This window comes from Microtus oregoni, unplaced genomic scaffold (genome assembly GCF_018167655.1).
Source record: "Microtus oregoni isolate MIOR12 unplaced genomic scaffold, Mior012 000007F_ref0000211, whole genome shotgun sequence".
NCBI classification, from domain to species: domain Eukaryota; kingdom Metazoa; phylum Chordata; class Mammalia; order Rodentia; family Cricetidae; genus Microtus; species Microtus oregoni.
The window spans coordinates 56890216-56913857 of record NW_024543066.1 but is presented as its reverse complement, the minus strand read 5'-3'; the positions used below and the strand labels follow the sequence as shown (position 1 = coordinate 56913857).

At 41.2% G+C, this 23642-nt stretch overlaps 1 protein-coding gene and 1 pseudogene across 1 annotated transcript; both read right to left on the bottom strand.

Annotated features, from left to right (window-relative positions):
• Nucleotides 1-11412: 11412 nt before the first annotated feature.
• LOC121450368 (speckle-type POZ protein-like) lies at nt 11413-12492 on the bottom strand. The gene has a single exon (XM_041655183.1). It carries the CDS (start codon nt 12490-12492, stop codon nt 11413-11415), a length of 1080 nt encoding a protein of 359 aa, XP_041511117.1.
• A 4698-nt stretch (nt 12493-17190) lies between these two features.
• LOC121450921 lies at nt 17191-17833 on the bottom strand (annotated as a pseudogene).
• Nucleotides 17834-23642: the final 5809 nt, after the last annotated feature.

Below are 23642 nucleotides of genomic sequence, written 5' to 3'. Positions count from 1 at the left end.
GGATCAACCTACCCCTGGACCCAGCAATACCACTCTTGGGAATATACCCAAGAGATGCCCTATCATATGACAAGAGCATTTGTTCAACTATGTTCATAGCAGTATTATTTGTAATATCCCAAACCTGGAAACAACCTAGATGCCCTTCAATGGAAGAATGGATGAAGAGAGTGTGGAATATATACACATTAGAGTACTACGCTGCGGTAAAAAACAATGACTTCTCGAATTTTGCATGCAAATGGATGGAAATAGAAAACACTATACTGAGTGAGGTAACCCAGACCCAAAAAGATGAACATGGGATGTACTCACTCATAATTGGTTTCTAGTCATAAATAAGGGTCACGGAGTCTACAATTGGTGAACCTAAAGAAGCTGAGTAAGAAGTTGAACCCAAGGAAAAACATATAGTTATCCTCTTGGCTATGGGAAGTAGACAAAATTGCCGGGGAGAAAATTGGGATCTTGGGGGTGGGGTGGGATGGGGGTAAGGGGAGATGGGGAGAGAAAAGGGAGAAGGGGAGGATGGGGGGAACTTGGGGAAAAAGGATGATTGGGATAAAGGAAGGTTGGATAGGGGAGCACGGAAGCACAATTCTTAGTTAAGGGAGCCACCTTAGGGTTGGCAAGAGACTTGAACCTAGAGTGGCTCCCAGGAGCCCAAGGCAATGTCCCCAGTTAGGTCCTTCCTTGGGCAGCTGAGGATAGGGAACCTGAAATGACCCTATCCTACAGCAATACTGATGAATATCTTGCATATCACCATAGAACCTTCATCTGGTGATGGATGGAGATAGAGACAGAGACCCACACTGGAGCACTGGACTGAGCTCCCAAGGTCCCAATGAGGAGCAGAAGGAGGGAGAACATGAGCAAAGAAGTCGGGACCACGAGGGGTGCACTCACCCACTGAGACAGTGGAGCTGATCTATTGGGAGCTCACCATGGCCAGCTGGACTGTGACTGAAAAAGCATGGGATAAAACCGGACTCTCTGAACATGGCGAACAATGAGGGCTGATGAGAAGCCAAGGACAATGTCATGGGTTTTGATCCTACTTAATGTGCTGGCTTTGTGGAAGCCTAGCCAGTTTGGATGTTCACCTTCCTAGATATGGACGGAGGGGGGAGGACCTTGGACTTACCACAGGGCAGGGAACCCTGACTGCTCTTTGGACTGGAGAGGGAGGGGGAGAGGAGTAGGGGGAAGGGGGAGAAGGGTGGGAGGAGGGGGAGAAGGGTGGGAGGAGGGGGAGAAGGGTGGGAGGAGGGGGAGGGAAATGGGAGGCTGGGAAGAGGCGGAAACTTGTTTTATTTCCTTTTCTCAATAAAAAAAATATGAAATGTCTTAAACAGAGATAGAAACATACATGCATACAGTCTGAAAAAATTACTTTGCATAGGTGTACAAATATTATAAACAGAAATAGAAGCATATTCAATATAACAAATGTAATTTGAACTTGTATCAATATACAAAAGTGTATATCAATGTAAATTGTCCAAAATAATAACTCACAAGAATTCATTTTATTACTCATTATTATTATTGTTAGTGTAAGTTCACACTCATCTACCTATTATCCCATTCAATTTTCCCTTTTTTATTTCCACCCAACCTCCATCAAACCCTAAATAGTGTCCATAACCATGAGGACAAACTTTCTTGGGAGAGGGGACATAATCTTCTAGAATTGCTTCCAGCTGTCATGGGGGCAATGTTCTTTCTATGAGATTCTGTATAAGTAAAGTGATGGTTAAGTCTCAAGATTGCTGGTTCATATAATTACAAATGGTCTCTTAGTAGTCAGTAGGATTTTTCTGATTCTTATTTGGAGTTCTGGCCAGAACATTGAAAGAAGATACATCATTTCCACAGCTGGTACCAAAAACTGATCTCATAGTAATGCTATCAGCATCATGACATCATATCAATCAGTTGGAGTCATTGTTGTGGGACACCTTGTTCTTCCTGGATACTTCAAAGATTACTGCAGGAAAATCTACTGTTCATTATTGAAAACTTAAACATTATTCATATAGACATATATTCAATGAAAGACATGATAAAGACAAAATAGGCGTGGAAAGAACTAAAATATTTACTTAAAACCTATCTTTTTTCTGTCCCATACCAGATAAAGCCTGACATGAGACAGAAATTCTGAATTTTTCTTTTAACAACATGATTGGATTTAGAAAAGGATAGCCAAGGTCTAAATCTAAAGCCAGCCCTGATTTTGAATTAGAGATTTATACATGTCAAATAATCAAATTTTACCATGTAGATGATCCAGCATCATAAGTCAGATTTCTCTTTGCTTGTCGATCTTTCTGAATAGTTATCTTTTTATCTTTAGGCATCTAGATGTTCAGTGTCTCTGGACTCTTTAAAGATGAGTATTTTCCTGCAAAGGCAAGAAGAAAACCCTTTATGAGGTTTTCTTACCACCTGTGTGATTGTCACCTCCATGGATAAGCTGTCATTTCTCTTTCTCAAGAGGTTTTCCTTTTTCAAACTGAATCTTTATTAGTTTTGATGGTATGCAAGGCATTTCTCCTCCAGTGGAAACAAAAGCGAAACTCTTTCCTCAACATTGCACATCTCCTCATTTTCATTGTGTGGTCAACACATCCTCTTAATACACTGGCTGGTTTAATTCAGAAGTTTTTTTCTATTATCCAATGTCTTTCTGATGCTGTTGTTCCTTTCCCATTGGTGTTAAGAAAATTCAAGGTTAATAAAGAATTATGCAATCATTTTCAGGGGATAGTTTCCATTCTGGAAATTGGAAAAGGACAGGATTGACTGGCAGGGTTGGGAGCATTGGGATGAGGGGAGAGGAGAGGGTAAGGGGAGAAGAGGAGGGGAGAGGAGGAGATGAGAGGAGAATTTGAGGGAATGGAATGGTTGAGATGGAGGAAGGACAGAGATGAGAGAAATATCTTGATTGAGGGAGCCATTATAGGGTTAGCAGAAACCTGACTCTAGAGAAATTCCCAGGAATCCAAAAGGTTGACCCCACCTAGAAACCTGGGCAATAGAGAAAGGGGGCCCATCTTGACTTGCCTTATAGTCAGACTGATGATTATCTTAAATATCATTATAGAGCCTTCATCCAGTAAATGATGGAGGCAGAGATAGAGACCCATATCATAACACTGGACCGAGTTCTCAAAGTCAAGTTGAAGAGTGGAAGAAATTAAAATATGAGTAAGGAGGTCAAGACCATGATGGGGTCACCCAACAAAACAGTTTGCATGACCTAATGGGAGCTCACCAACACCAGCCAGACTGGGAAGGAACAAGCATAGGACCAAACTAGTTCCTTTGAATGTGGTTGACAGTTGCTTGGCTGAGGCAGATTGAGGGGCCACTGGCAGAGGCACCAGGCTTTATCCCTAATGCATGTACTGGCTTTTTGGGATCCTATTCTCTTTGGATGTATACCTTGCTCAGCCTAGATATAATAGGGAGGGCCTTGGACCTTCCAAAAAACAATGTGCCTTACCCTCTCTGAGGATTAGATGGGGGTGGGGTGGGAGGGTTGTGGAGGGAATAGGAAAAAGAAAAATGAAACAAAGAAGATAATTCAAGGTTAATAAAGCATTGTGCAATCTATTCCTGGGGTAGTTTCTATTACTTTCTGTTTGTTTAGCATATCCTTTGTAGTCCAATTTGATCTTTCTATAACTGCCTGACCTGTAGGAATGTTTTATATACCTGTAATATGCGTTATATTATAATAAGCAAAAACTGTTTCATTTTCTTAGACACATATGCTGGACAATTGTCTGTCACTATTTGTCAAGGTATACCCATAATGGCCATAACTTCTAATACATGTATTATTACTGAATTATCCTTTTTTGAGCTCAAGGCAGTTGCCCATTGAAAACCTGAATAAGTGTCAATGGTGTGGTTACATATTTTAATTTTCCAAATTCTGTAAAGTGGAGCACATCCATCGGCCAGATTTCATTCCTTTGAGTATCCTTTGGGTTACTCCCATCAGATAATGATATTTGGTTATAGAAAGGAGCATGTAGGACATTTCTTTGTTGCTATGTAATAGAAAACTCTTTCTTTAAATCTTTGCTATTGACATGATGTTTCTTATGAAATTCTGAGGCTTTCAGCACACTTCTAATCACTAATTGATCAATTTCTACATTACATTGTGCTAGAGGACCTGGCAGACGCACATGGGATCAGAAGTGTGTTAAATATATGGAACAAAGACTATGCTTGATTATACCTTGAAACTATATAAATAACAAAGTCAATTCTGAATCATCTGGTATAAATTCAGCATTTTAAATATGCAAGACAAATCTTTTTGCATATTGCAAATCAAGGCCGGGTGGTGGTGGCTTGATTCAATAACTATATTGAAAGGATCTTTAAAATCCCTTTGTACCATGAGAATAGCATATAATTCTGCCTTTTGAACAGAATTTGAGGGCCTTGTTTCACCTTACTTTAATCTTTGGATTTGTAACCTGCATTTCCTCATTAATTTGCATCAGTATAAAATGTACAGTCTTCAGTTATTGGTGTATCACATACAATTCTGGGAAGAATCCAAGTAGTTCTCTTTATAAGATCGATTTTATCATTTTGGTATAATTTATCTTAATTTCTCAAAAAAAATAGCACAAGCTCATTGTCATGGTTCATTGTCTTCCCATATTCTTTTAATTTCATCAGTAAAAGGCACTATAATCTCTACTGGGTCTATATCTGTGAGTTAAAGAAGTTTCAATTTTTCTTTCATAATTAATTTAGAGACATTTTACGTAAGTTTTATTTTTTACTTGATTTATGTGGTAAAAAGATCCATCTTCCCTCAGCATTAAAATTCCTATAGGGGAAATTCTGGGAGGCAATATGACTAGAATACAACTAAGATTTGGATTCACCCTATCCAGATGTGTCTGCTGTAATATTTCTGCTCTAGTTATTAATTGCCTGGGATTATTTAAGTCTTTGTCACCCTCTAAGGTTTTGGTGAAATGAATTATTAGATCACCTATTAGCCCAACAACTGGTCATAGACTGGAAAAGTCCCCTAACAATCTTTTTTTTATTTTTGAGATTGGTTAGGGAATGTTTTACTTTGTGTTTCTGTGTGTATCTGGACAAACATGGGTTTGTTTGTGTGTTTCACATTTCATTGTGGATCAGAGAAGCAGCAGACTTTCACTGTGACCATGAAATAAGCAATGCCATAGAATGGCAGGTAGGAGCACGTTCCCTGCACTTATTCATGCATCCAATGGACATGTGTTCCAAAATTTACATTTTGTTCCTTACATTAATTTGATATTTTATATAGAATTACTAAATTATAAAAGATAAAACTTTTTAAAAGTTAATTAGTATATTAATAACTTTTATTAAAATTTTCTTTAACCATTTCAATCTATAACTCTATTAACTTCTTCCCAACACTGTCAAATTTCCTTCATCCCAAAAGTATTTTTTTCACAGTAATGTTTTCTTTGTTTTTCTATGTATTTTTTTACTGCTCCACATATATATTATTTATTCTTTTTTTTATAGAGAAAAGGAAAAAGAACAAGTTTCCGCCTCCTCCCAGCCTCCCATTTCCCTCCCCCTCCTCCCACCCTTCTCCTCCTCCCCCACTCCTCTCCTCCTCCCTCTCCAGTCCAAAGAGCAGTCAGGGTTCCCTGCCCTGTGGTATGTCCAAGGTCCTCCCCCCTCTGTCCATATCTAGGAAGGTGAACATCCAAACTGGCTAGGCTCCCACAAAGCCAGCACATTAAGTAGGATCAAAACTCCGTGCCATTGTCCTTGACTTCTCATCAGCCCTCATTGTTCGCCATGCTCAGAGAGTCCAGTTTTATCCCATGTTTTTCGGTCACAGTCCAGCTGGCCTTGGTGAGCTCCCAATAGATCAGCTCCACTGTCTCAGTGGGTGGGTGCACCCCTCGTGGTCCTGACTTCCTTGCTCATGTTCTCCCTCCTTCTGCTCCTCATTGGGACCTTGGGAGCTCAGTCCAGTGCTCCAGTGTGGGTCTCTGTCTCTATCTCTATCCATCACCAGATGAAGGTTCTATGGTGATATGCAAGATATTCATCAGTATTGCTGTAGGATAGGGTCATTTCAGGTTCCCTATCCTCAGCTGCCCAAGGAACTAACTGGGGACATCGCCTTGGGTTCCTGGGAGCCACTCTAGGTTCAAGTCTCTTGCCAACCCTAACAATCTTTTATAGTCATTAAGAGTCCACAATTTCCTAATTTGTACCTTTTGTCTTCTAATTTTCTGTAACTCTATTTTGTAACCTAGGTAATTGACAGTATCTCCTCTTTGTATTTTTCAGGAGTAATTTTTAATCCCCATTTAGGAAATACTTTCTTCTTCAAACATTCTTTCCAAAGTATCTATGTTTGAATCAGATAGCAAAATGCCATCCTTGTAATGATAAATTATAGACTTAGGAAATTGCTTGTGTATTATTTCCAATGGTTGACTTACAAAGTATTGGCACAGGGTGGGGTTGTTGACCATTCCCTGTGTACGGATGGTCCACTTGTATCTCCTACTAGGCTGATAAATATTGTAAGTAGGTACTGTGAAGGCAAATTTTTCTCTATCCTTTTCTTATAAGGTATAGTGAAGAAATGATCCTTTAAATAAACAAATACAAGGGGCCATCTTTTTAGTAATACAGAAGGCAGAGGAATTCCAGATTGTAGAGGGCCCATAGGTTGAATTACCTTCCTGAAAGCTCTTATATCTGTCACCTTTCTCCATTTCTAGATTTCTTTTTAGCAAAAAATATAGGAGTATTCCAAGGGTTGGGTTATTCTTCAATATGGTGAGCATCTAGCTGCTTCTATACTAGCTATTCTAATGCCTGCAGTTTGTCTTCTGTTAAAGGCCATTGCTTAACCCATATTGGTTTCTCAGTAATCCATTTTAAAGACAGGGTTGTTTGTACCTCTGGAGGTTTGCTACTTGCTTTGTGCTCTTGTACACCCAGAATGGCTGGTAACCTTTGTTTATAATATCTATCCCAAAAACATGACTTTTGGACACTGCAAGGATAGTAACCTTGGTATCCCATTGCTGCAATGGGTCTTGACCCCATAAATTCACTGCAATATTAGCTACATACAGACTCAACCTTCCTTTGTATCCCTCTGGCTCTATGCATTCAACCCACCTCGTGCTTCGTTTCACTTAAGATAGGGTTTCAATTCCTAGAAATTGAGCATCTTACTCTTGAATATGCCAATCTGAATGCCATGATTCTGGAGTAATAATACTCATGTACGACCCATGTCTAGTAATACCTCAATTAAAATACTATTTATATGCACTCTTAACTTTGGTCTTTGATCATGTATAGAAGTCTGAGATAATATATGCTTCCTATTCCATCATTTAGAACACTATGTTTTTTTTTTTTACAGTAGGCATGGGATTTTTTAAATTTTCCTGGTGAGACATGTTCTCCATAATGACTGGGAATTTCTTGACCATGTTTGAAATGTGAAAGTGTTGGACCCTGCAGTCCAACTACCAGGAGGAGTTGCCCCAAGAGACCATCTCTCACATCACAGTTGATGTAAAAGCATGCGGATTTTTATTAATTTTGTCATGACAAGGTCTTTCCGTATTCGAAAAGCCAGAAAGACTTCAAATAGCTGGTACAGGCTACTTTTAAAGCAAAAAGCCACAAAAGAAAGGGGGTTTCTGTGATTTGTTTTTTAACTATTATGATTGGCTTATTCAAAGGGCTATTACCAATAATTGGCTGGAGAGTGGTTGTCAGATCAGGTGAGGTAAGAGGGAACATCTGAGGGTCACTTTGCCCCTTTCCCAGGGACTGAGTTGAAGGCGTAAGTCACAAACAATCCCACATAAGTTTGGAATTATGACCAATAGAGAAGCTATTTATTTAAAGGGGAAAAACTTACAGATCACCGTCCCAGACAGCGGCCCTCTGCACAATCAGGAATGGAGTCTACTCGCCGGAAGCAGAGCCGGAAGCCAGAGAGAGCACAGAGGGAAGTGGCCACTTTTTCAAGTGAGAGAGACCACACCCCAGTGGGCTGGTATCTCGGCTGATATTGGCTGAAGGAGCAGAAGGAGCTCCTGCAACACATCCTGTAACGGCGTAAACGAATGCAGACAGATTGTAAAAATATATAGCTTTAATAGACTTACAGAACCACCGTTCCCGCGGAGACCAGGAAAGCAGAAGCAGCCCCTGGGAGCAAGCTCACCAAATTTATAGGCAAACATTAGCCTGAGATGCACACGCCCCCTAAGGGGCGAGACTTATCCCTACAACATCCCTCTTTTGTTTTAGTAAGAGAGTTCTAAACCTACTATGAGATTATATACAATAAGTACAAATATCCTATTCTAACTAGCTTAAGTCTTGTATAAGAAATAACTTGGCCAAGTCATCAACCCCATTGAAGAACCAAGAAGGGAAATAATGTTATGCAACAAATCACAGAGACAACTAGCTACCTGGGCAATCACCAAAGGTCACGTTTGCAGCGTTGAAGCAACCAACTTTGGCTAAGACCTAACATAACTGACATACCATTTTCAAAGGCCAAAAACTTTTCAAAACTATCTTACCCTGTCTTGGCAGGATATGACAGTCCTGTTTTATCCATGTACGAATACTCTGTATCTCTGTCAGTGGTTGAGGCATGGGCATTTCTTTGCCCAAGGCCAGTTCTGCCAAAAAGAAAGGCTCCAGGTGGAGTGTCTTTGGTGCTCAACATTCTCTCAGGAATAGATCAGTGTTGCCAGGAGCAATTGTGTCTCACTACCACGAAACTCTGAGTTAGATTAAAGGCCATTTTCTGCAGCCCTTTGAAGGGGTTGAAGATTATCTGTCTATACTGAATATAATCTCTATGTATCTAAAGAACCTGATTAGGCGAATTATAAATGACAAACTTAGATGATTGTTGATCTATATAATTCTCAATACCTTTCTAACTTAAAGACTGAAACAATGAACAACTGTGCAATAAATGAGGAAATATGACCTCCAAATATAAACAATGTACAAATATACAATGCAATATGGTAAATATATATCAATATATAAACAATATATAAGTATCTTAATCAGAGGTAGAAATGTACACTGCAATATGGTAAATTTATACAATATATATATACATCAATATATAAAAAATGTTTTAAATAAAGGTAGAAACATGCATGCATACAATAGTCAATATAATTTAATTTTGTATCAATATACAAGAATCGATACCAATATATTTGTCTCAAAACAGTAATTCACATTTACAAATCTATTATCCCATCATCACTCTTTTTTTTGGGGGGGGGACTGAGTCAAAAGTCCAGGAATTGACTCAACACCGAAGGGTTATCTTATTCAATAACTGAGTTTTATTTGGAGAATATTTACAAAGACTCAGAAAGATGATGGAAAGTTCCCAACATTTTGGCATTAGTATGGGCATGCGTAGTTGTTAACTCCGTGAAGCCCAGTGGGGGCACTGCTGCTGAGAGGCCTCAAATTTGGCCTCAGAGTTGTCAGGAAGGCTTTAGAGTTATTTTAGAGTTCTACAAAAGCAATTCCTTTCGACAAAAAGCTTGTGATTTGACACTAGCATGGCTAACAACATAAACATGAATATGCTGTCTTCAATCTTTCATGACTAAATCAACAGGGAACTTGGCTGTGATTAAACTGTAAATCTACTACTCCACACTAATCTGGAAAGAGTTGTAGAAGAAAAACAAGGAGAGTCAGACAAAGGAGTGGGCGGCAGGAATACCCAGGCATTGACCCTGTTTCTAAGAGAGTATGAATTTCTGACAATTGCACAGAAGGAATATTTGGCACAATTAATGAAAACCCAGAGACAGATGTTGTGGTTCAACCTGAATAACAGAAAAGAAAAGCAGTCAGCCACTGTATCTTACCTATACCTCAGAATGAAAATGGGTGAGATCCTGTCTCCATGAATGCTAAAGTCTCCACACTCCAGAGTCCACTGATTTCCTCTCTTTCCCGTTATATGCCTTTCTCCATGCAGCCATATAACTCCTGCCTCAACCTCCCTAGTGCTGGAATTAAAGGCGTGTGATCCCAGGGATTGGGATCACCTTTGTGTGAGCTTTGTTTCTTTTTTAAGATAGATTAAATCTCAAGTAGCCCAGGATGACTTTGAACTCACAGAGATCTGTCTGGCTCTGTCTCTCGAGTCCTGGGATTAAAGGTGTGTGCCATCAGACCCTGGCCTGTATAATGGAATAGTATGGCTGTTTTGCCCTCTGATATTCATGCAAACTTTATTTATTAAAATACAAATAATATATCACTATAGAAGGTGAGAGAAATCAGAGGAGAATAAAGAATCATATTCTCAACATCTAATAACAGAAACGCTGGCTGGGAAGAAAAAGTTTGAATTCTTAATGAATCAATCCCCTTTTCCTTTTTCAGAACCAATAAATGTTATTTTTCAAAGCCGAGTCAATCAACACACTGCCAGGTGCAGTTGTCTTTTTCCCCTTAGGCCTCCACGTCTCACTTTTCTCAAGAGCATGATGGGCCGTTATCCACTCTGCCACTGTCAGTGCCAAGAAAGAGGACTGAGAGCTTGTGCTTCTATGTGGCAGTGAGGGCTGGGCCAAACCTCCCCAGCTCAGCAGAGTTGGAGGGACTAAAATGGGCTTCACCAAACAGAAACTCTACTAGAACCCACAAACTGATTTTAATATTTTACTCACTTTATATTTTATTTGGGTAAGGTTTTGTCTACAGAGACGGCTGTACCCATGGAGTTGGAACTCAGAACCTCTGTAGCCCACGTTTGAGATGGTTGTAAAGTCCCACATGTGTGCTGGGAAGTGATCAAGGGTTCCCTGCAGAAATAACTATTGCTTTTGTAAACTGAGTCATCATCTCTCCAGTTCACACATGCTGAGTTGGAGGGAAAGTGCCTTCTTTTTCTTGCCCTTCTTTTTTAAATAAAAATTCATCTTTATTTTTCCTTTGTTCAGAGCCCTTGATCATATGGTCTGCTCATCCAATGCAGAGAGTTTTATGCAAAAAAACCTTACTGGGATGAGCTTGGGATCAGCAAAACCCTGAATCCCAGTTTCCATCTGATTGAACAAAAATCAAAGCAGTCTAACGGAAGGGTAGAAGTTGCATAGAGTATACCAGAGTCCAGTGCTGCTCTTCCCCCTACCTGCCCTTCACTAATTTACAGAGGTTTTGAAGCCAGGCCTAGCAGATGTGTTTCCCCAAATTCACTGTAAATGTACCTCAGAGCCCAGAGTCTAAACAGGTGTCATTAGTAACAATACTGACTGTTTCTTCTGGAAGAAGAACGAAGGTCCCAGCCCACAGGGTCATAAGACTGCTTCAGGCGTTTGAGGGGGGCTCCAGGGAAAGACCATGTCCAGAAACCAGGGAGATGCATACTTCAGCCACCAGGTAGGGACAGGAGTTGACCACTGTCTTCCAGCCCGAGGTCTGAAAAACCTCGGAAGCATGAGCTGTAATGAATTCCATTGCCTGAGATTTCAACTGCACTGAGCTGTGGAGGTCAGCCAGGAAGAGAGTGTGGGCAGCATTCTCCACAGAGAGGTCCCTGCAGAGGGCACTCTCGCACATGACCTTCAAACGCTCCAGACAATACTTGTCAGCAGCTGCCAGCACAGCATCTGCCATGCTGTGGAGGACTGGTTCCTTCCCCGTGTAAATGAAGTCCATCATTGCCTTGAAGACTTCAGGTTTCAGGTCACGAATCTCAATGCGATTCTTTCTGCTCTCCAGCATGTCATGTTCAAACATGGCTCTGAAAACTGGAGAGCGAGCTGCTAATATGGCCTTGTGAGCCCGGAATTCCTGGTCTGCTACCACCAGGCAGCAGTCTGTGAAGCGGGAATTCTCCCACAGCTCTCCTAGATCATCTACCAGTGTGCATCTTGGAACGTCAATCCCTGGCTGCATAATCTGTTCAGAGATGCTGATGCCGTCCTGAACCACGCTCACCTCACAGCAGAGTGTGAGTTTGTCATCTGGGAGAAGCAAACATGGAGTGGAAAAAAGGAAATCTTGACGAATGAATTTTGCGATACCCCAGCTTTGGTTTGGGTTGAACCTGACGACTCTTTGACTGCTCATGATTCGGAATTTCTCTCCTTTGGCATTTATGAACCCAAACTGGATCTTTGCCCACACGGGGCTCTTTGGAGAGTTGAGCAACCCCAAGAAAACTGACAGGTAACCTCTGCTTTCCTCATCCATCCCATTCGGGTTTAGTTTCATAAGCCATTTCTGTTGGTCATTGTCTCCTGGTGAGAAAGTGGGGCTTACAATGTCATTGCCCAAGCTTCCCTCCAAGCAAAAAGAGAAGTTGCTGATGGTCCATCTGTAGGAGAATTTCTTGACTCTGATCTGTGTGTAGCCTCTGCTCTCAGCTGCTAGGACTCCTGACATGTCTGCTGCTGGGAGTGTGAATGTTTACCTGGAGCCAAAAAAAGAACAGGATTGTTTTCTTCTTCAACCTGAGGGTCACAATTACAGATTTATTTTAGATTTTTAGTTTCTCTTTTCCTATCTGTTCCCTTTTCTATAAGGTTAGAAACTTTGGTCTTTCTGAAATTCTATACATATTGCCCTATGAGATTCGATGAAGACAGTCTAGAGTACTAGGGATTCTTTCTTATATCACTCCATCTTTTCTCGATTAAATATTAAGTAAGACAATTACACACTACTTTTGACAATTTGGAACAATTTATACACTCTTATATTGAAAAGTGTACTATGATTCTCTAAAGGAACAGAACACATAAAATGGATCTCTCTGTATGAAGGAGAGTGATTGATTAGAATGTCTTAGGGCTGCAGTCCTACTAATCCCACAAAGGCTACCTGTGACAGAGAAGTGCAAGAACCCAGTACTTACTCAGTCTCGGAGGTCTGACATGTTGGCTATTCCTCAGTCTATGCTGGAATTCGAAATATGATTATCTACTGCCAGGGAAGGAAAGGACTTGATGCAAGGCAAGTGCAAGCAGCAAAGGGCAGCAGCTGCCTCCCTGCCTTCTCTTTTATGCTAACAGCAGAGGGTGTGGCACAGTTTAGGGTGTGTCTTCCTGCCTTGAGATCTGGATTAAAGGTGTGTGTCTTCTGGCATTAATTCCAGATTTAAAGTTGGTATTTTTCAAAAGTGGGCGTGAGGAAGCAAGGTCTAAGGGAGCAGAAGCCAGGAGGCAATCTGGTCCCTGGATCCAATCCAGTCCAGGTACACTGGCAGACCAGGATTTAGCCAGCAACCTAATTAACCTGATTCTCTCTCTGTCTCCGTCTCTCTCTCTCTCTCTCTCTCTCTCTCCCATTCTCTCTGAATGTGTGTTTGTATTTGTGTCTGTTTGTATGTGTTTCTATTTGTTTCAGTCAGTTTGTTTTGCTGTAATGACCAAGAATTTCTCTGTTATGTGTACAGTCCTGTTAAGTTAGACCCATGCTTCTTCCTGATGGGGACCTGAATCCTTTTGGCTGTGCCATGTCCTCCAGAGAACCACTTACCTAAAATAAAAGCCCCACCTGCCCCATTCCTGGGATGATACTCTACATGAACAAATACTCTACTTGAGTCCCAGTGGGATCTAAGTTCCCCCATAGGAACCTCCTATCCTCTTCAGAAGCATACTCAGGAGAGCAATGAAATAGTAATGCAAAGCTTATGTTTTACAAATGAGGAGTCCAGCATTGACTGTCTACCTTGTTTCAAATTACACGTTTGAGGGAAAGGATACCTGCCTCCCGGTCCCTAAACCCACATATAGATGAGTCACTGATGCTACTAACTAGCCACCTGGAAAAGTTCCTACACAAAAACCCAAAAAATTCAGAGATCAAACCAGTTGATTAATTTATCCTGTCTTGAGGGATGAGCAGCATTGGAGGCTGATTTTCAGGAGAGTTGGACTGGGGATTGCTGAGTGGATTGAATCACTGAAGATATGTTCATGTTCTTGAGGCTTAGTGTGTCCATTCAGACATGTCAATCTGGAGAGAGAAGATAGAGGTAAGGAGCATTTTACAGATCACAGTCTAAGGGGAACTGTCTCCAAACCCCTTCTTCAGTAACTGTTGAATATATTCTGCATCCTTTGGAAACCAGAATACTCTTTCATGTCTAAGGCCCAGCATAGTAAGCATGGAAGTTCAAAGATAAAGACAACAGCACACACCAATGAGGATGAAAATTAGGAGGTATTGAGAAGCTGAGTCTTGGCTTCTATATGATGGAAAGGAGAAGTATTTAGTATTTTGTCAGAGCACACCCTAAGTGGATCAGGAAGACTGTATAGGGAGAATTAACTGAGGATGAGAGGAAAACCCCCAATGAGTTTTGGCAGAGCCTTCTTGGGGTCTGTGAGTTTGGAAGGAATAAAAGGAAGGAAAAAAGACAGCTGCATTCAGAGTCCTTCCTACCTCTGCCTCCTGCCACCATATATAAATTCTTCCACCTGAACCTTCATGTTGTGAATACTGAGGCCCCTGACAGATCAATAAAATCACCTCTTCCTTAATCATGTCTCTTGTTTTGGAAGGAATTCTTTTGTGTGTGTGTTTGGGGGGCGGGGGGGAGAGACAGGGTTTCTAAGTAGCTATATAGCCAGTCCTAGAACTCACTCTTTAGACCAGGCTGACCTCAACCTCACAGAGATCCACCGTCCTCTGCCTCCCAGGTGCTGGAATTAAAGGTATGTGCTACCCTGCCTGGCTTATGAAAAAAATTCTTACAACAATATAAGAAGAGGAATAACAGCTGTGGGGGAATGGGCATCATTCCTTTATTTATGGAAGATTGACCCCAGTAAACAAAATGCACTTGTGATGGATAGTCATGGTTTCCTACTTGTCGAGAGCTGGAATTAACTAAACTCCTACAATAGAGGGCACAACTATGAGTAATGTTATGCTTGAGTTGAGGTAAGTAGATCACTTCAAATGCAGACTTTGAAGGTAGAAAGAGACAAACATTTAACCTGGACCCCAAGAATGTAAAACACACACCTTTAATTCATATCTTGAGGCTAGTAAAGGCACACACCTTAAATTGGGGCACACCTTTTGCCTTCTGGAAGCCTGTGAAAATACATGGAAGATAGAAGCTGTTTCTCTTTGTCTGCTTGCCCTCATCTTGCAGCAAGTCCATTCCTCCACTGGCATTAGAGAGTTTTCATAATGCCAACATAGACTAGAGAATAACCTATAGGTCTAACCTGCTGAACTGAATATGTACTGAATTCTTGGACTTCCACTTCACAGGTGGCCATTGAGATATTGTAGACAGAAGGTTCTGTCCCACCTAGCCCCACAGTCTTTCGGTCCCAAAGAAGCACACAAAGACTTATAGTAATGATAAACACTGGGGCCTATTCATTTGGCTTGTTGCTAACTAACTGTTATAACTAAAATTAATTTATAAATCATATCTATGTTTAGCCATGTGACTTGGTGCCTTTTCCGTGTAAGGCATTTTTATCTTCCTTCCTCTGAATCTGATTACAAATGTGTTTCTGACTTTCCTCTTCCCAGAATTCTCCTAGTCTAATAGTCCCAACTATACTTCCTGCCTGGCTACTGGACACTCAGTTTGTTATTCAACCAATAAGAGCAGCAAATCTTTAAAGTGGACAAGAGCATTATTCCACATCATTTCCCCCTTTTTTTTCAAAGCAAGAACCCTGAATCTAATTTCCTTTGTTTAGTGTTTTCATAACTATTATCCATAACAACTTGTAACCAACATGGTAAACAAAAACAAATATTCATATTCCATTTTTGGAAGATGTGGGCTTAGTTTTCCTGCTGTTTGGGGGCGGTGGTAATCTTATGAGGACTCAAAGCAAAAATTTAGGGTAACGATCAAATCCTGACTGGACTATTCTGTGAAGTTGTATTCAGCCAGCAGGCTTGAAGCTGTTCTAGATGTGTAACACCGAGGAAACTGCAAGGTAGCTGGCCTAAAATGTTGGATCATCTGGGCACTTCACTCCTATCCAATATTTTTAAGAGGGCTCTTGCTTGATCAAACATGGTTTTTCTTAAGCCATAATGAATTCACAGCTTCTCATTTGCTGTGGAAAAAAAAAAGCAGAACATATCCTTTCCAAAGGAACATATCTTTTGACTCAAATTTTCAAGTTGAGATATTTTTGAAATGTATAGTTCGGATTAATCCATCATCACTTATACTCAAATGCCTTTTAGCAGCTTTTGTTCCTTCCTCAGCTATCAAACAAGACAGTAACATAAAGTAACCAAATTATCTGTGTATTTCATATCTTTATGTGGCTTTTAAAAATTCTATTTGTTATCATTATATTTTTAATTTCTGGTTTTTTAAGAAAGGGTTTCTCTGTGTATCATTGGCTGTCCTACATTTCATTCTGCTGTAGACCTGACTGGGCTTGAACTCACAGACCACCTCTCTCTACCTCCCAAGTGCTGAGATTAAAGGTGTGTGCCACCACACTGGACTATTCTATTTTTTGAAAGGTACTCTCTATCCTTTTTTTTCTCTCCCAAGTCTCTATATATTTTTAAACACACTGTAAGCCACTTAGAGGGTTTTTTGTCTTAAGTCTGTCTTTACTGTATATCTTGATCATTTTGTGAGTACACATGTCTTTAATCTGTTAAGTGATATGCCTACTTTAGAGCTGCAAATTTGGTAGCTGGCTCCACCCCATTCCTTAGTTATTTGACATTCTAGATTTATGGTGGAGATACTGGCAGGAACTAGATTTATTGCCACAACTCTGTGAAGTTTCAGGTCCATGCCACCACCAAGAAACCTGATGCTGGCTGCCAATAAACATTATTTCAGTGTTTGGTGGAAGAGCATCTTAAAAGAGCTGTAAGGGTCTGTGAATAACACTGAGTCAGGCATACCTCTGCATAACACCAGCAAACAGAACCTACTAGAGTAATTATGGTTTCCTACAAGCTGTGCTGATGCTGTTCCTGTCTGTCTAGAATCATCTTTTCTATCCAACCTGAAGCCATAACTTTATTAAGGATAAAAACTGTTCAAATTTCAAACCAAGCTGTAGTTCCACCTTTGAAACACCAAAAAAGGGGGAGGGGATAGGGGGTGTCCTCGCTGTCAAATAGTTACATTGTTCATTCCATAATAACATTTACAATATCATTACTATTGTTTTTCAGGGCTCACTACCTTTGCTCTGGACACATTCGCCTGTGACGTGACAAATTCTATGTCCTTAACTTCGACACCTGCTTCATCAACCACTTCCTCCTCACTTTCCTCTTGTACTGTCTGAGTCTGAGTATTTCCTTGAATGTTTGAAACAGCTCACCTAGAACTTTGAACTTCTCATCAGCTACTAACTGTGTTTGCTGAGACAAATATTCAATCTTGGCTTCTCCAAATACGAGGTAGGTGTCTGAAGCTGGGCTCTTGTAGACATCTGGTTTGGTAATGACGAAGAGGACATTTTTAGATGTCAGGATAGTGACTCTAGTAACCCCTGTAACCTTCCGAAGACCCAGTTTGGCATAGCCCTCCGTGCTTTTTTTCACTCCGGCCCTGCTCTGCTTTACTGACTGGTTCTTCATTGATTTCAGCTGCTGCTGCCAGCTGGGCTTGTTGTGTGGCTGCCTGTGTGGAGTCTTGTTCCTCGAGCTCTGGTACTGATTCACAGCTGTCAGATTCTGTTCCCGACCCTGTCTCAGCCTGGGGCTGCGGCAGCTCCTCCTCTGTGCCAGGGACGGTTTCTGTGGCTTCATGAGGCATTCTGTGCGGAGGACTTGGAACTAAGATGGCAGACCATCTTGGAACTAAGAAAGCGAGACAGACCGTCTAGAATCATTTTTGTTTTAAAGCTTTCTCAGGCTTTATATGGAAATTCTTGACAAATGTTTGAGTGCCATTTGTAGACAGACCTTTCTGTCCTTCCTGGTTCTGCAGCCATTCATTCCCATAGAAACAAACAGAGGCCCATCTTAATTATAAACTGTTTGGCCTACTGCTCTGGCTTATTATTATCTCTTACAACTTAAAATAACCCATAATTTTAATCTATGTTTAGCCATGTGGCTTGGTACCTTTCCTCAATAAGGCATTCTCATCTTGCTTCCTCTGTGTCTGGCTGGTGATTCCATCTCTGCTTTTTCTCTTCCCAGAATTCTCCTAGTCTCATTGCCCTGCCTAAACTTCCTGTTTTTCTGGCAATTGGCCAATCAGCATTTTATTAAACTAAAACATGTGACAAATCCATAGAGTGTACAAGAGCATTCTCCCATAGCATGGGATTAGCAGAACTACAGCCCTAACTCTTTCTAATGAATCCTGTTGTTCATACAAAGAGAGAGTCCTTCTGTATTCAGTGACTTGTGGAATCTTCGTATAGCATTTTTGATATGAGTGGATAAAATGTTCCAAATTATCAAAAGTATTATATGGTTGTCCAAATAAGCTACCTATTGACCTAAGGGTCAGTTTTGAAAACATTGATGTGATATAACAGCCCCTAATATCCTAGAGTACCTACTCTGAAACTAGCATTGTAATTTGGATAATTTCAGGAACTCAAATTTCCAGCCTCATAGAAGAGGAAACATAGGATAAACAGAAACTCAAAATATGTATCATGCCTATTACTGTGTCCCAAAGAGTGAAGAGAAAACAAATTCTGGTTCTTCATTTGAATTCATTTTATCCTTCAAACTGCCTCCAGGAGAAATGTCACAGGATGCCATAGCCCAGAGCTGAGACTACAAAATGTTCAACATCCAGAATTTCTCCTGCATGTGTTCCATTCACAACTTCTATTTTATTCTGGAGCAAATGAAGGACAGCATTAGGAGCCCAACTTTCTCAAGAGGAGACAATGACAAGTGGTGTTTGAGAGTTTACCCAAAGGGTTTCGATGAAGAAAGCTCAAATTACCTGTCAGTTAACCCAGAGTTGGTCAGTTCTCCAAAGAGTCCCATTATGACATAATTCGAGTTTTGGATCATCAACTCCGAAGGAGGAAGTCGTGAAATTGTGCCAAGTCTAAAATCTTTCAGGTTCCTGCCAGGTTATGAAAGGGGTTACAAAATGTTCATCCTTCAAGATTTTCTATACACCATGCATATTCGCTTCTCCCTGAAGGTGAACTCATTCTCCCCTTCATAGGTATTCTGATCCCAGACTCCTACAGAATCTTTGAGGAAAGCAAGCAGCCGGAGATTAAGGTTTCAAGATGCACAGTGTCCAATGAGCTAGGAGAGCTGTGGGAGAATTCCCACTTCACAGACTGCTGTCTGGTGGTAGCTTGGCAGGAATTCCAAGTTCACAGTCATCTTAACAGGTTGCTCTCCAGTTTTCAGAACCATGTTTTAATATGACATGGAGGAGAGACCATTGGTGCTGAGACCATTGACCTATGCCACAAGTCTTTAAGGCAGTTATTGGCTTCATTTATAATCAGAAGGAACCAGACCTCCACTTCATGGCAGATGCTGTGCTTGCAGCTGCTTTTAAGTATGGTCTGGAGAGTATGAAGGTCCTGTGTGAGAGGGCTCTCTACAGAGTTCTTTCTGTGGAGAATGCTGCCTACACTCTCTTCCCGGATGATCTCTACAGTAATCCAGAGCAGCTGTAAATCCAGTTACTGGATTTCATTATAGTTCATGCTTCAGAGGTTTCTGGGACCACAAGCAGGAAGACAAAGGTAGATTCATACCCCTACCTGGTTACTGAAGAATACAGTGCCCTGGCTTCTCCTCACTGATCTTCTCTGGAGCCTGTTCTCAAAGCCTAAAGAAATTCTAGTACCCTGTCAGCATTAACCTTTACATGTATCCCAGAATCATCATTCAACATTGTTACCAATGATGACTGTGTAGACTATGGGGTATGTGGAACATTTACAGTGAATCTGGGGAAAGACAACCTGGTGGAACAGACTTTAATACAACTGTAAATTTATTGACTGTCAGGCTTGGGGAGGGGCAATACTGGCATCTGGTATTATCAAAGCAACCTGGACACTGTTGCTGTACTGGTTTGACTTTTGTCCAATACTTAGCTACTGTGATTCAGTTTATTTAAGGCCTCAAACACATCCCAATAAAGTTTCTTTAGAAAAACTTGTCTGGATTGAAATGAATAGAACATATTATCAAGGGCTCAGAGCAAAAAAAATCTGACATCAATAAATTATTAAATAGATAACATAATAAAATCTGCTTTGTGAATTCTAGTGGTGTTTCTGTTCAAAGGCTTCATTTGCCCCATTCAGATCTTCTCAGCTGTTGAAGTTTGTGAGGGTCCTTATGGTCTCATACAAGCAGAGGTTCAATGAAATGATTCCTAATGAAATTACTATACCTGCCCAATCATCCTCAGTTAGGTTTTCTCCATCAGGTGATGGGAGCAGACACTGAGATCCACAGTCAAACATTAGGCAGAGCTCAGGGATTCCCTAGGGGAAATTGCTTCCTGTTCATTTGTTCTTAATTTCTGATGGCCTGGAAACGTTGGTTCCTTTTTGATGGTGTCGAGGCAATCAGTGACCCTGACTGGAGACATAACAAACATTCTATTTAGCTGGAAACTCAGACTTCTCCCAGGTCACTTTGGGCTTCAGATGTCCTTAAGCCAACAGGCTAAGAAAAAATTAACAGTGTTAGGAGAGGTAATTTACCAAGAGGAAATTGGATTGCTTCTCCTAAATAGAGGTAAGAAAGATAATGGATGTTGGTCAGGAAATCCTTTAGGGATACACATGGTACCCCATAGTTCAGTAACTAAAGACAATGGGAGACGGCAGCAGCCTAATGCAGGCAGAGGACAAAATGCACAGACTCAACAGTGGTGTGGGACCATGGTCTGTATTCTGTCAATTACATTTTAAATAAACACTGATTGGCCAGTAGCCAGGCAGGAATCATATGCAGGACAACCAGAAAGGAAGTAGAGTTAAGTCAAGGAGAACAGGAGAATTCTGAGAAGAGGATTCAGTTCCGACTTAGATGCATAAGAAGCAAGATGTGACTGCCTCACTAAAAAAGGAAAAGAGCCATGTGGTTAACATATACTAGAATAATGGGTTAATGTAAGTAATAAGAATTAATAAGAAGTTTGAGCTAATGTATAGTTAATGTGGACCTCTGTGTGATTTCCTTGAGACTTAATGATTGTGGGACTGGGCAGGAAAAAACCTCAGAGAAAACCATTTGTTCAACCATGTTTATAGCATCATTATTTGTAATAACCTGAACCTGGAAACAACCTAGATGCCCTTCAATGGAAGAATGGATAAAGAAAGTGTGGAACATATACACATTAAAATACTATTCAGCTGTAAAATGACATCTTGAATTTTGCATGCAAGTGGATGGAAACAGAAAACCCCATCCTGAGTGAGATAACTCTAACTCAAAAAGATGAATATGGTATGTACTCACTCATTAGTGGACTCTCACCATAAACAAAGGTCAAGCTAAATAATAATGAGAACCCAAAGAAAAACATATATAGATCCTCTTGGAAATTGGAAGCAGATAAGATCGCAGGGCAAAAGTTGGGAACATGGGGATTAGGGTGCCGATGTTAGGGGGGGGAAGGGGAGAGGGGTAAAGAAGAGAGAAGGGAAGGATTGGGGAGAACTTGGGGGATTGGAATGGTCTAGATGGAAGAAGGGCAGATATGGGAGCAGAGATAATTTAATTAATGGAGCCATTTTAAGTTTGGTATGAGAGTTGGATCTAGCAGGGTTGCAAGGTACCCATGGGGATGTCCTCAGCTAGGTCTTTCGGCAGTAGAGGAGAGGGTGCCTGAACTGGCCTTGTCCCATAGTCATATGGAAAACTATCTTGAATATCACCATAGAACCTTCGTTCAGCAATGGATGGAGATAGAGTCAGAGACCCACATCAGAGCACTGACCTGAACTCCCAAAGTCCACTTAAAGACCAGAAGGAAGGAGAAGATGAGAAAGGAAGTCAGGACTGCCAGGTATTGTTCCACCCACTGAGACAGTGTCCCTGATTTAATTGGACTTTACCAAAGCCAGCTGGACTGGGACTGAATGAGCATGGGATCAAACCAGACTCTCTGAATGTGGCTGACAATGGGGGCTGATTGAGAAGTCAATGATAATGGCACTGGGATTTGTTTCGACTGCATGTACTGGCTTTTTGGAATCCCAGTCTGTTTGGATGCTCACCTTCCTAGGCCTGGTTGGAGCAGGGAGGGCCTTGGACTTCCCACAGGGCAGAGTACCATGCCCTCTTATAGAACTGGAGGGGGAAGAGGGAGGCAGAGTGGGGGCTGTGAGGGAAATGGGTGCAGAGCTATGGGATATTTGGCAATGGCAAACAAAAATACTCTTTGAGTATGGCTGACAAGGTTAATGAAGAAAGCACAGACTGCCTGTCAGTTTACTTAGTGTTGCCCACTGTCCAATGTGTCATGTTTGGACAAAGATCCTGGCTTTAAGCATTGTTTGTGATAGCCAGAACCTGGAAACAACCTAGATGCCCTTCAATGGAAGAATGGATGAAGAAAGTATGAAATATATACATATTAGAGTACTACTCAGCAGTGAAAAACAAGGACTTCTTGAATTTTGCATACAAATGGATGGATGTTGTAATAAGAGCGGCGGGGCTGTGTCCCCAGCACCCCGGCCGCCTGCTAGTTTATGCCCCGAAATAATTACACGGAAACTGTATTCTTTTAAACACTGCTTGGCCCACTAGCTCTAGCCTCTTAACCCATTTCTAATAATCTATGTAGCCCTGGTCTTACCGGAAAAGATTCTAGCCCACTTCCATCCTGGGGTCGGAGCTTCATCGCATGTGCCTCAGAGAGCAGAGCTATCACGTCTACCCGGGAGAGCAGAGCATGGCATCTCTGCTCCAGAGAGAAGAGCTGTCAAGTCTGAGCTCACTTCCTCTTCCTCCCAGCATTCTGTTCTGTTTACTCCTCCCACCTATGTTTTAACCTACGGGGGGCAAGCAGTTTCTTTATTGCTTAACCAATGAAATCAACAGATTGATATATGACACTCCCACATCAGATGGAAATAGAAAACACTATCCTGAGTGAGGTAAGCCAGACCCAAAAAGAGGAACATGGGGTGTACTCACTCATATTTGGTTTCTAGCCATAAATAAAGGACATTGGGCCTATAATTCGCCATCCTAGAGAAGCTAAATAAGAAGGTGAACCCAAAGAAAAACATATAGGCATCCTCCTGAATATTAACCTTCATCAGGTGATGAAAGGAGACAGAGACAGAGTCCCACATTGGAGCACCAGACTACAACCCCAAGGTCCAAATCAGGAGCAGAAGGAGAGAGAGCATGAGCAAGGAACTCAGGACCGCGAGGGGTGCACCCACACACTGAGACAATGGGGATGTTCTATCAGGAACTCACCAAGGCTAGCTGGCCCGGGTCTGAAAAAGCATGGGACAAAATCGGACTTGCTGAACATAGTGGACAATGAGGACAACTGAGAACTCAAGAACAATGGCAATGGTTTTTTGATCCTACTGCACGTATTGGCTTTGTGGGAGCCTAGGCAGTTTGGATGCTCACCTTACTAG